This window comes from Tachypleus tridentatus, chromosome 8 (genome assembly GCF_004210375.1).
Source record: "Tachypleus tridentatus isolate NWPU-2018 chromosome 8, ASM421037v1, whole genome shotgun sequence".
Lineage (NCBI taxonomy): Eukaryota > Metazoa > Arthropoda > Merostomata > Xiphosura > Limulidae > Tachypleus > Tachypleus tridentatus.
In genome coordinates this window covers 28,467,107-28,480,578 of record NC_134832.1, presented here as the reverse complement: position 1 = coordinate 28,480,578, position 13,472 = coordinate 28,467,107, and the positions used below count along the sequence as shown (strand labels likewise).

Genomic DNA, 13,472 nt, shown 5'->3' with positions numbered 1-13,472 from the left:
CATATTTTTAGCTGTGGGAGTATTATAATTTGATAGTCATTCTTAATTTTCATTGGTGAAAGAGTAGTAAAGCAGTTGGTGGTGGTGTGTGGTGCTAACAGCTTTGTTTCTATTCTATTGCTTCTAAACTAGGGGCAGGTAGGTCTTGAACAGTTTTGTGAAAAGTACAAAAACAAACAAGTAAGCAAAATATATGCCAAATTTTAAGAATATTTATATCAGTATAAGCACTATGTAATGTTACAGTACATACCATACAAATAATTTTAGAGCATTCATTCTATAGAAACTTTGACAATAAGTTAAATACGTTTAAACAAAGTTTGTTTAAATTAAACAAACTTAATTCAGTGTGTTAAATCTGTCTCATGTGACTCCTCATAGTTAGACCTTTGATGTGAATTTAAGTCAAAACCTATATTCAAGAACTTTAATAAGAATAGCTACAATAACATTTTGAACCAAAAATACAACATAGAGATTTGTTGTAGTAAGATAGATTCACAAAACATTTGTTTATTTTACTAGAATGAGTGGTTAACAATGTATTTTGAAAGCTAGTCACAGAAATTATTTTTTGGGTTCTTGTTTCTTGTCAAACACAAGGTTGCTACACAAATAGCTTCTGAGTTCTGTCCTTCATGCCCTCCTGATATTTGGTATTATAAACCCTTGGTCTTACCACAGAACAACTGGTGAGCTTGTAACATCTATGTGCCATATTTTTTAGTAGTATTTAGAATACTCAAAATTCAATGTCATTTGAGAGAAGGGGACGCTTGTTCATTTTACACCATTGACTAGAATATCTCATCCCTTCCATATATATTTTATACATTCAGTCAGAGATAACTTATTAGCAACGTCACTAAATGCATTAAATATTATTTCCATATTTTCTGACTTGACTATCAAAAGGGATATGCAAAAAGAGACTTTTAACAATATATTACATTCATAGACTTTTCACAATAATCAAACCCAAACCTCTAACTGAACACAGATATTATTTGAGTATGATACTTGTCATTAGTTACAGGTTAATCTTCTGTTAACATCAATGTGTATGTATTGTTTTCTATACGTTTTTTTTCTTGGTTGAGTAAAGTCATGCAACATTTAAAAGCTAAAAATCAACTAGTGCTTACAACACTGATGTAATGAAGATAATCTTTTATCTTAAGTAAGAAAAAATGATCAGTAAATAAAATTGCCAATACTCTTTCTATACAAGAATTTTAAAGGTTATTTCTCTCCTATTTTGAATAAGGTTACATTGTTGAAAGTGGTATTACAAGGTTGCCCTATGGTGGTCAACGTATTCTTCATCATCTTCGGCATGCTTTGAGCCAAAAACATGTCAGGTGTGTTTTTTTATTGATATTCTATGAAAGTATTTCAGAAATTTATTTTTCCAGTCAAATATATATGTTTTTTATTAGCAATTACAAGTATTTAGAACAAAATACTATATTTTAAATTAAATGGAAATTACACTTGCATGCTTATTTTTTTCTAGCTTAATCAGTGACATTGAAGCCTACATGATACGTTACATTCAAGAGAAAGCCTGTTTTGTATCTCAGGACTACAAAAAAGACCTCGAACGTTCCAGACAAAATCCAGAAAGTATTGAAAAGACCATACCTGTGAAACAGTTTTTTCAACCTGAATGTCCATGGGAGTAAGTTATATACACAACTTCTAAGAACAGGTTACCATTAAGTGTGAAGATCCTGTACTATTTAGGTTCAACAGACTGAATAATAAAACTTTTATAAATTTCTCACCTTTTTTTGCTTCTGCATCCAGGGAACATACTTTACTTATAGATAACTAACTGTATATGAAGTTATATACAAAACAAATGAAGGTTTGATATTAGTGATTTAAATAACATTTGAGACAAAATAATCAGTTTTAAATCAGTTTATCTATTTATATTATTTGAACCTAATATAAGAAACACCTATTTAGTTTTATATCAACATACATAAATTACTTTGATTTTTTTTTTCAGAACTATTTCTTTAGATGTAGGAAGGTTTCAGACACCAGAGGGATTATTTACTCCTGAATTGTGGGGTCTTGACTGTCCAGGAATCCATAAGTTAATTCTCCGTGCTTTCCACGAGTGTAGTATGGACATTCGACGAGAAATGGTTCGTAGCATATACCTCAGTGGTGGTGTGACATTATTACCAGGCTTTGCAGAACGCCTTGAGAGAGAAGTCAATAACCTGACTCCTTCAGCAATTGTTCCCAAGGTGAGTTTAGTTTTAGATTCTGTGAAACATTAATTTATGAACTAAATAAATTTCTAAGATTCACATCAAACCAATCATTTTATCAAGCCAAGCAAAGAGTAAGAAATTGTATGTGATGGAACTAATTATTATTATGTCACAATGTAATATGTTTGTAATATCTGTACCTTCAATAATTAAACATCTAGTTGTTAAGGAAAAAAAAAAAATCAGTATATTTAATATAGTTTGTAAAATGTCCAATTTTATTAAAATTCATTTTTTCCCTTTTTCTGTCAATGGATGTTATTTTCTTCAATAAATGCTTAAAAGTTACAAGCTGTATCCTGTGTTGCAGGATAACGTGTATACTTGATTCGTGTGAATTACTTACTTTACAGGTTCATGCCTCACCATATCGTTATCACATGGCTTACCTTGGTGCATGTCAATTGGCTGCTTCAGATGGATTTGAAGAAGCTTGTGCAAGTGCTGATGAGTGGTCCGAAAAAGGTTCAGAATGTTTGAAACGGTGGCATCTGTAAATTGGAAAATAAAACGGGAAAAAAAGTATTTACATGATGGAGTTAGATATGATTCTTTGAAAGGAGAAATGTTTTGATTGTATTCTGAAAAACATTAGCAGATAATTTCCAAAATATGTGAAATATCATGATTGCTGACAATCCAGTAAACAATGTTTAAAATTAACAGATATCGTTTATTTTTGTATTATAGTAGAACTAATATAAGTCCATTGTGTGTTTATGTGCCATTCATTTTTGCACTCCACTAAATTTTCAATTTCTGCTGGAAAAAAATAGGCATTTCTTTAGTGAAACATCATATAATGGAATGGTGTGACCAAAACACACAAAAACATTGAGAGAAACAGAAATGGTATTTCTATTCAAATATAAAATTGTATCATCTCTTGGCACTCAGTAAATGTCTTAACTGTAAATGATACAGGATTACCTTGTTACCTTGTGTAGAACAGTTGTTTACATGTAGTTGGCAGTTTAAAAGTTGTTTGTAATATATATATATATATTGTTTTACAGATTTCACTTACAATGTAACAAGGAAAGGTGTTTTTGTAAGAGATGTTTATCAAAGTTTATTTAATTCCGTGATTGTTTAGCATCACTCATCAAGACAGAAGCAAAGCTATATAGTAGTTGGAAGGTAATATTGAACCTAATAATTAACACAAGTTAAAACATACATTCATTATATCTTAAAAATAGTTTTAGAACTAAAACTCTGAAAAATGTTATCTTTTACATATATGTATATACATATTTTTGGTTATTGATGGTTACCAAACTGTGGTGTTCTTTTAGAATAATCTTCAGCTAAATATTAGTACATGTAATAGAATTCTATTTACAAGTAAACATTCCATCTTGTGTGTTGTAAAATCTTTTGTTTAAGAACAACTTAGCTTAACTTTTGTATATTGTGTCACACACTTAACACCTTGTTTCCCTAATTTTTATTTATAATCAAAATTAACATGTTAAATTCTAATGAGTTAAGACTTATTTTTAATGAATCATATGGTAACTCTGGTTATTTAAAATTGCTAACATGGTATTGATCACTGTTGCAGTTTTGTCTTTATTATTCCAAGTACTAGAATCATAATTGCAGAAGTTTTTGCCTTATTACTGTTTAATACCATATTACTTTATGCAATTTATCTTTCACTTATGCTAATGTAATCCTTAAGCAACCTTAAGTTTATCCCTATTAAAAAGTAGAAAAGGTGGCTTTATTGCTTTTAACATTGTTACTTGCATCATCTTTGGTATAATTACATACTTTGTTGCAAATGTGTGTTTTCTTATAGCAAAGCCACATTGGGCTATCTGCTGAGCCCACCGAGGGGAATCGAACCCCTGATTTTAGCGTTGTAAATCCGGAGACATACCGCTGTACTAGCGGGGGGCACTTTGTTGCATATTGTATTTTGTAGCAACTATAGAATATTTTTACTAGAAGTAACTGTATTTCTATTTACAAAGCCTTATTTCCAGTAACTTTAATTTCACTTCTGTTATCACTACTTTATAAGTAACAACATTGACTTTGTTTCTCTTAGCACTGTCTTATATGTAACAACTTTTAGTTCATTTCTTGTTAGCACTGCTTCATGTTTTGCAGCTACTAGTGCATTTTTTCATATACTTTCTTAACTGATTTTATTTCTCTTCATATAAGGTTCTTATAAAAACGTTTGCTTTATAACCACTATAGCTTTAGTAGTAGTTACTTTGTAATGTGATTGACTTCAAGAATCATGTAACCCAAACAAAAACTGCTTGTTTTCTTTGTTTCTTTTGGAATTTCGCACAAAGCTACTCGAGGGCTATCTGTGCTAGCCGTCCCTAATTTAGCAGTGTAAGACTAGAGGGAAGGCAGTTCGTCATCACCACCCACCGCCAACTCTTGGGTTACTCTTTTACCAACGAATAGTGGGATTGACCGTCACATTATAACACCCCCACGGCTGGGAGGGCGAGCATGTTTAACGCGACGCGGGCGCATACCTGCGACCCTCGGATTACGAGTCTCATGCCTTACGCGCTAGGCCATGCTGGGCCACAAAAACTGCATATAAATATAGTAAAAACTTATTCATACAATTTACGTTTATTTAGTCAGACCATGTTCTGCTTGAAATATGTTTTTCAATCAGATATGCATACTGCTTTATACTATACAGGTTAAAATATGAAAATGTAGTAAGTTACACTTATGTTTTATGACAAGTATAATTAAATTATAATCATGCTTTGCCAGCTTATAAAAAGCATCGACACCATAAAAATATAATAAACATAAAAACAAATGTCATTGTAATTTGTAATTCAATTTGTTTAAAAGCATGTGACACTTTATGAGATTTATGTATATACCCCATTTTAATAGTGTGATTATTCACTTAAAACTTTTAAACATTATTTTAATTATACACAGCTGTGTGGAGTATAATTAGATATTGGTATCAATAAAGAATTAGCACTATTGTTACTTCTTTAAAAGTTATCAAGCAAGTGATAAAATGTAGTACTTCATGCTGAACTCTTTCTAATAAATTGTAAATTTTAGTTTTCTAAATATATCATCAAAGGTTTGCACACAATCCAGTACATTGTTGTAAATCTTTGTCATTACTTTTAAAGAAGTTGTACATATTAACTTTAAGCGTTTATGACTATAGAGAGGTCACTAGTTATGCAAGCTCTCTATTAATAAATTGGATTTTTTGTTATAAGGAAATGTGATTTTAAAAATTGCTAATTAATGTTACCTAACTCAAAAATTACTAATTAGCATAAAGAACAGCATTAAATGCTGAAATAACATTTCATACTATTTGTTTGATAGTTGGACAAGGTGGATGTAAAACTGCTTTTCGGTTGCAAGTTGGCTAGCTGATTTAAGCTATTGTGATAAGATTGTACATATAAATGATAAACATTTCATGGTTGGGTTAAAAAGTTTTATTTTAATACATAAAAATGTTAAGCTCCCTGGAAATATGAGTGCATAATTAAGTGCTTTATTTTTTATGCTAGTGTACATCTGATAGTAAAGAAAACATGGTGTTTTTGATGTCATGTAGAATGAGCATACAGATTATATCAAAAGAAACTCTGGTTGCATTAAAGAATTTTACGGTGTTTTTTTTAATATAGTATGAAGTTTTAAGCTTATGAACAAACAGAAACTATAAAAAAGTTATGAATTATTCATACATAGTCTTCCCCTCCTATATTTATGTAAAAGTGCAAGTTAGGAAAATAAGAAAATAGTATTTTTACTTCACCAGCTACTGCTCAAATTAGCACGTAACACCACTATGTATAAACAAATTTTATCGTTTGTAATTTGTTAATGTGTTTTAACTTGATTATTACCAATCTAGATGTGGTGTTCCTAATACTGTACATCCCCCCCCCCATACACCACTTTTTAAATGTTATTCATGATTGAGAAATGTTTGGTAAGAGTTGTGAATATCTAATGCCAGTCATTTGGTGAGGCCTGGTGTAAAATGGGAACATTGGAAATTTTCAACAACAGTGTTATTCTAGTACTTCGATTTTTTACTTGACCTGCACTTAAACATGTAAATGTTTAATTTGAAAAAAAAGCAAGTAAAGTTAAAATAGTACTAAGCTTATGTCAATTAATAACCACAGCACCTGTTTGGTGAAGCACACTTGATGTAAACATACATTGAAATTATTTATATACTAAAGGCTTCCAAAGTAAATATTATGAATTGTTTTGTTTCAGGAGAATTTGGAAATTCTGTCAGAATCCAAGAGCGGTATTGTTTAATAAAATTTTATAATGATGGCTAAAAAACAAAATTAGTTCAGACTAACTTTAAAAACAATTAACTTTTCTTTATTACATTATCAGTTTCACAAAACTAACACTACATATCTTACAAGATCATTAAGACCACAATACAATTCTGAAGTTACATCAACAACATGTAATTCAGGAGATTTCAGTGAGTACAGTTCTGTAGATAAAACATGTATAAAACCTAGCTTTCAATATTTTAGTTATCTCATAGCAGGAACTGTCAATGTATTAAGATGTCCCTATAATGGAGAACAGTGGAAAAATTCAATTCATATGATTTTATAAATTATCTATTAAAAAAACTGATAAACTTGGAATGTGAACTTCCTTTCCAAACAACGAAAGGTTACGTCAAACCCAGTTCTATAAAAATGATTTACAAGCCATAATATTTTATGTACTTTCTATTAATCTTCAAAATAGTTACAATATTTGTTTTAGTTCCCAACCAGTAAAAAAACTGTTATGGAATCATGAAATCAATAACAAAACAAAGTGGGTAAATGGCTACTGTTAAACAGATGTTTTAATGTTCACAACGTTTAAAATCATCAGATGAAGGGCATCCCAGCTCAAATCTTTGAACATTAAAACCTCTATTTTAACATTAGCCAATTTTTGTTGTATGTCGTTTTCTATACTTATTTTCACTTAGTAAATAAACAAAGCACATAAATTATAATCATGTTATACTTAATGCTTTAGTATATTTCAAGTTGAAGTTCCAAAATCAGCCTGTAGAATTAGAAATGTCTATTAATAAACCACAACTTCATAATCTGAAGAGCACAGAGTTCACTTGAGTCTAATATTACTGAAGAACAGACTGTTAAGAAATTTTCTTGCAATTATTATCCGTGTGGTCGTAGAGGAAATTAGCATGTCTATTTAATGTATTATTAATAGTCAATTACATATACTGTTCAAGTTATGAATAAAGTAGTTGCAGTTTTGTGTGATTGTATAAGATAAATAGTCTAGTTATGTTTGTATTTAAATTCTTAATAATGCAGAATAGGCAAACTATATTTAGAAACTGAAGGGGGGCATGTTATTTTATAAAATGCCCCTTGAAAAAAAAATTAAAAGCCAGATTAACACTGTTATGCTGTGTACATTTTTAGTACATAATAAATTTTCTTCTCCATCTTGGAATTCACAAAAACAGTGTTATTAGTGGAATGAAATGTTTGTTATAATATATTCATTCTGAAGACCATATAGGCCAACTGACTTAGAAAACTGGTGTTTCCAGAGACTTAAATAACATTGTCAGTACCTAAACTGGTTCAGTGAAAATTTTTTTATCAGCTGTATTTGCTCAAGATAAATAATTTTTATTTCATTAACTTTTAAAATCAAATAAAAATGTTACTTTGTTCTTCATTATACATAATTTCAAACAAATATAATAATAATACAGGTCATGGTTCTATATGGAATGTTTTGATGCCTAAGGTTAAAACTTGGTTAGGACAATTTCCTTGTATCCAATCCTGTTACTACAGCTAGATTTCATGAACCTTGTACTCTAACACAATAAATACCTTCAAATTAATTCATGCAATTTCTGTACAATTAGTAAAAAAAAAAAAAAGAACAAAAATTCAAATGAGCAAAACACTTTTTGTAGAGAAATATTCTAAGACTCAGGAACAGGATAGTTTGGAAATATCAATCATTTCACTTACCAGATGTCTCTACAAAGCAACACTTACATTAGGACAATAAAATTCATAAGCCACATCAAACAACACAAGAAAATTCATAGAATACTATTTTATCTACAAAATCTAATATTTTTTCTTCCAGAGATGAGTGGCAGTCCTGAGAACTAAAGCTGTTTTCGACGTGATTAGGTGGGATAGTAATGTGCCATAAAATGTATCAATTTATTTCATTTTAGCTCATCTATCACAGTCCTTCATTGAAAATACCTTTATGAAACACACAGTTCTTGTTTACGACAAATGTGCTTACTTGGTCTAGGTAACTGATAATATAGGGTACCCAGTCACTAACAATACTTTTATGGAACACACAGTTCTCATTTATGACAAACATACCCTTGGTATAGGTAACTGATACTATATGGTACTTCTTACTGAGCAGAATAAGAATGTATAATCCCACTTCATGCAACTTGTATCAGAAACTATACAAGTTTCTTCTATATTATATAAATTATTCATTTGTCTAGATAGTCTTAGTAGCATATTTTTATATATAAGTCATATTATAATTATTGTTTTTAATTAAGTCTGCATATTAAATTTTGTTTGAAATATTTTAAAATAAATGTCATAAAATAGAGGTTTTGATTTATACCTATGATTTCTATTCTGATATCAACAGTTATTACATACAATTTTATCTCAGATTAATATCATTGCAGTTTATTTCTAACTTAAAGTATCTTAAATTGTAAAAATAGTTTTTGTATATCTTTGTGATAATCCATATAGCCAAACTAATACAAGACCAGAAACCACAGTACAAAGAACACTTCATCACTACTTTATGTTCGATTACTGGTGATAACTGAGGTACAAGAACATTTACTCAAGTGTGTCACCAGATATCATAACACAGAAACACTTACTCAAATGTGTTACTACATACCATCATAAAAATTACTCAAGTACATCACCAGATAGATACCATGATGCAAGAATATTTAGTCACCAGTTTTATTAGTTGCCTTACTTTACTGCTTGCCATACTGAAGAAGACAGACAAAAACAAACTGAAGCTAAATATAAAAATGAACAAGACTTCAATTACAGTATATTTTACTATTCATTAAGGAAAAACAAAATCCATTTACTTTTTGTTTATTTCCTTTCTGGTTAACTGTTTTTAAATGTTCAATATAGTGCTTGATTAGTACATCTATTTCAGATCAGTTCTGTTGTTAAGCTTTATTTTATGAGTTGCTTACGTCTTGCTAACAAACTCTAAGTGTTATTCACTACTATAAATACTCTATTTTCCATTAATTGTAGGTTTTACTCTTTCAACAGTTAGAATCAAAGAAAAAAGTTGTTTTTTTTCTTATGGAACAAATTTTACAACACATTATCTTAGAAACATTAACAGTTTTTCTTTCATGGTGTTAGGAAAATACATAGGTTTAAAAATTCAATTGAAACCAAAATAAGAAACCATTTAATACAAGCTTTTTAAAAGGTAGACCTTTCTTCATCAGGGACAAATTATTTTTTCTGTACTCAACACAGATTTGTTATGAAGGATGCACTCTCTTTCATTGGTGAGTGCTTTATGTCTTATTAAGATTCCCAGTCACAAAAACCAACTCAAATTTAGGGTAAAAAAAATCAAAAAAAAATCAGAGCACAAAATCAAATTGGAGGTGCCAGCTTTTTATCTGATAGAAAAAAATATTCTCATAAGTGAAATCTGTAAAATGCCTTGCCAGGAACTAAAACACAGAAAGAAAGGAAACTGCTTTGTCTGACATTTGTAGATGTTGCTTACCTTTGGATTTATGATTGAATAAAGCAAATTATATTAATTTGAAGTGAAGAAATGATGCAAAAAGTAGAGAAAGAAGAGTAACGAGGAGGAGAAGTGATCTGAGAGGTCAAAATCGAATTATATTAGAAGAAAGCAAGGTGTATGATATTGATTGTGGAGAAGATAGAAATGCTGAAACCTCTAAAACCATAACTGATATATACAGCTGTACCTTTTTTCATACTCCAAGGATTTCAAATCTGAAAAAAAAGATTCTGAATAGTAGAGTCAAGTAGTTTATTTCTACCAGTCAGTGCCTTCTTGAACATAATATTTCAAAACTTGGTATGACATAGAGAGCTTGGTTTTTTGTGACCAGGAGTCTTAATAAAAGATAAGACAATACAATATCATGGAGCACTGAAATTTAGGTTTTATCTATACACACATTTATAAGCCTGTAACTGTATTCGACTACATAGTATGTTGCATAAATTGTCTAGACCCAACATTATTACTGCTGCCATATCCATGTACTCTAATGTGAATTACCAGGCGTAATAACAAGAATCATCTGTAATGTGAAAAAGACTACACAAGCAAATATTCTAGTTTGGTACAAGGAAACATAAAAAAATACCTCTGAAGGTCCTGAAAGTAACAGAATAACACATAAAAAAATTGTTAAAGTTCTTACAGTAAGAGTATATAACATAAAAAACTTGTTAAAGTCCTTACAAGACAATATGTTCAAAGGTATACTAGAACGATTTTAGGATCATCACTGTATATAGATCCTGTGGTCCATAAGCTTTGTCTAAATAAGTTAAGAAAGAAGCAATGGCTATATAACTGTAAATACTATATACATATTTATATGTATTCTACATTAACAATATTAGTATATTTCTCTTGTCGTTTTTGTGCTAGTTTGAAAGTATTTATTATACCAAAAACAACAAACATTATTTATATTTTACAAACTTCTTCAGAAGTAAATTCATCATCAATGTGAGTTCGTGTATGTCTCCCCCTCACTGAAAATATTTTACAAAAAATTATTCTGTGATTGAAGATTTTTTTCTTTCTACAATAAATGCCTGTCACTTACATGCTTTCAAGCTTTATATTGCCATAACTAATATTTTTGCTTTTACCAAACATTTAAAAATAATCTTTGTAAAAATAACATGCTGTGTTTCTACTATTTATATTTTTAAGCATATCAAATTTGTTGTATAAATCATCGTTATCACCAGTATGATCATATAAGATTTGTTTTATTAAATGGCTAAATCTAATATTTGATGTTTAACCTATAATACCTTTCTTGAGTAGTTAGCATAGCTGCTGAAAAATTTGTACACCAAACATACTAGAAAATGCAAACAAGTCTCTCCTTTCTACACACTTAACACTAAGTTATATTAACTTTGGGTAAGGCAGACTATACAATTAAGCACAGAAATGTGTGTTTACACAACACACAAGCAAGTTTTGCTGTACAGATCTAGCTAAGCTGTAGCCAACATGACTGCACAGATAAGCACGTCACAGTAACTCAAAGAGCAAATGTCTAAGTGGAGATCAAAGTTATTTTTATTTGATGGCCATATTTTGTCAAATTGAAAAAAACAAAACAAAAAACTATTTGTACCACAGAATTAACTAACTATTCTTAATGAAAATTTCACAAATTCAACTGGCCAAGTAGATGATACTGAATATGAAACACCAACAATCACTGAAAACAACTACAAACAATTATTCCTTTCTGCTCAAGAAGGATGAGAACAAATTGTTTTCAAGTTTTTAAAAAAAAAAAAAACATTTCATATTCTTGATGTATTCAAACTAACTAACATATACATACTCAAAATGTGGATGCTTATTTCTTTCAATGGATACTCACTTTCCAGTCATGGAAACTTTACAGCTCATTCATTGGTACCATTTTCATCAGAGGTATATACATAACAATAGCACACTTTTCACATTTTGATGTTACTGGTACTTTTTCATATTACAGTTCATGGTCCTTTCTTTGCATCCTCTTACACCTTTGATGGGAGAAATGTGTTTTCACCACTCACAAAAGGACACAGGACATTTTGTTTAAATAATGTAGATGCCAGGTTGTTTCATTTGATACATAGCAAAGATATATTTGTTTCATACTTGTAGGAATAGAAATAAGAAATAGTGACAAGAGTTTTTTCACTATCAAAGAACTTTTCCTGAAGACGTTCAGACCACAATGTTATTTTCATTTTACTTTTTGTAAAATGACAAAGCTTATCAACTAAATCTTCCTCTCAAATTTATGCCACTATTCTTAAACTAATAAAAAATTTATGATCAGTTTTGAAAAGTCATGCTGGGCTTTCGTTCTTCTCAAGCTCAGTGTCTAACTTGACAACATGTCCATTACTAGTGAGATGTCCATTGGTTGAATTCAATTGGCTGTTATTAACAATGTCGATGTCTGATTGAGTGGCACATTCTGTTATGCTTTCTACAGCTTGATACAGGAAGAGATAATCATCCTAAACAAATGAAATATTTTTCTCTCTATTATTACACAACTGATCATTCAGCAACTTTAATATTATTTTATGTTTTGGAAGCATGGTCATTAAATTATAACAAAAACACTTAACAAAACTGCATACAAACACTACCAGATCAGAACTCACTAAATCAATATTACTATTTATAAAGTGACTTCACAAACAGTAGCACATTCAAAAAAGCAAAAACATCAATTCAGAATTTACCAAACAATGTTACTGTTTATAGAATACCTCCATAATTTATGAACAACAGATGAAAACTTACCTAGCAGACTTAGTATTCGTATATACCAATTTCATAAATAGTAACACCATCAAAAATATAACTTATCAAACAATATAATTATTTATAAAGCAACTATAAACAATAAATTTACAAAAAATAAATCTAAGAACAGAGATTACCAAACAACATAACTGTATAAAGCAGCTCCATAAATGAACTAAATGTAATAAACTGATTTGAAAAACAAGATAAACAATTCACATAAATGTCTTCTCCTGTGATACAAAATTAGCACTTTGATTTTAAAACGTGCATGAACAGTACTTTTTCATTTCTGTATTGCACAACATAAAAATAAATCAAAAAATATCTCCACTCTTACCTGTGTTTTCCACACACCAGGTCTACAAGTATGGTAGAGTTTGGCATACATATATACATCTACTGACTGTTCACACTGTAACTGTTTGAAGAGTGTTGAAAGACAGCAAAATGTTGCAGCTTCAGTGCCACCAAATCTAACCAGATAAATTATGAACAAAATCATTTTTTGTAAGAAAA

The 13,472-nt window shown here is 29.8% G+C and overlaps 2 protein-coding genes across 13 annotated transcripts in view; one reads left to right on the top strand and one right to left on the bottom strand.

Moving 5' to 3' along the window:
- LOC143222053 (uncharacterized) overlaps nt 1-6,457 on the top strand; it is a 114,726-nt gene extending 108,269 nt beyond the window's left edge. For all 8 annotated transcript variants that reach the window (XM_076447900.1, XM_076447899.1, XM_076447901.1 and 5 more), the window contains 4 exons: nt 1,271-1,364; nt 1,520-1,684; nt 2,021-2,267; nt 2,648-6,457. In XM_076447900.1, the coding sequence (XP_076304015.1) occupies nt 1,271-1,364; nt 1,520-1,684; nt 2,021-2,267; nt 2,648-2,791 (650 nt within the window). In that variant the 3' untranslated portion in view covers nt 2,792-6,457. The remainder of the gene's footprint in view (nt 1-1,270; nt 1,365-1,519; nt 1,685-2,020; nt 2,268-2,647) is intronic.
- Nucleotides 196-13,472, bottom strand: part of LOC143222052 (putative receptor-type tyrosine-protein phosphatase mosPTP-1) — a 150,758-nt gene continuing 137,481 nt past the window's right edge. For 4 of the 5 annotated variants that reach the window (XR_013011963.1, XR_013011964.1, XR_013011966.1 and 1 more), the window contains 4 exons: nt 13,294-13,429; nt 12,025-12,658; nt 2,684-2,785; nt 196-2,286 (listed from right to left, as the gene is read on the bottom strand). Coding sequence is in view for 1 of the 5 variants with exons in the window: in XM_076447896.1 (XP_076304011.1) it covers nt 12,485-12,658; nt 13,294-13,429 (310 nt within the window). In the remaining 4 variants the exon portion in view is untranslated. Of the gene's footprint in view, nt 2,287-2,683; nt 2,786-6,652; nt 12,659-13,293; nt 13,430-13,472 lie in introns of those variants that run through there. The other variant, XM_076447896.1, reaches the window with a different exon arrangement.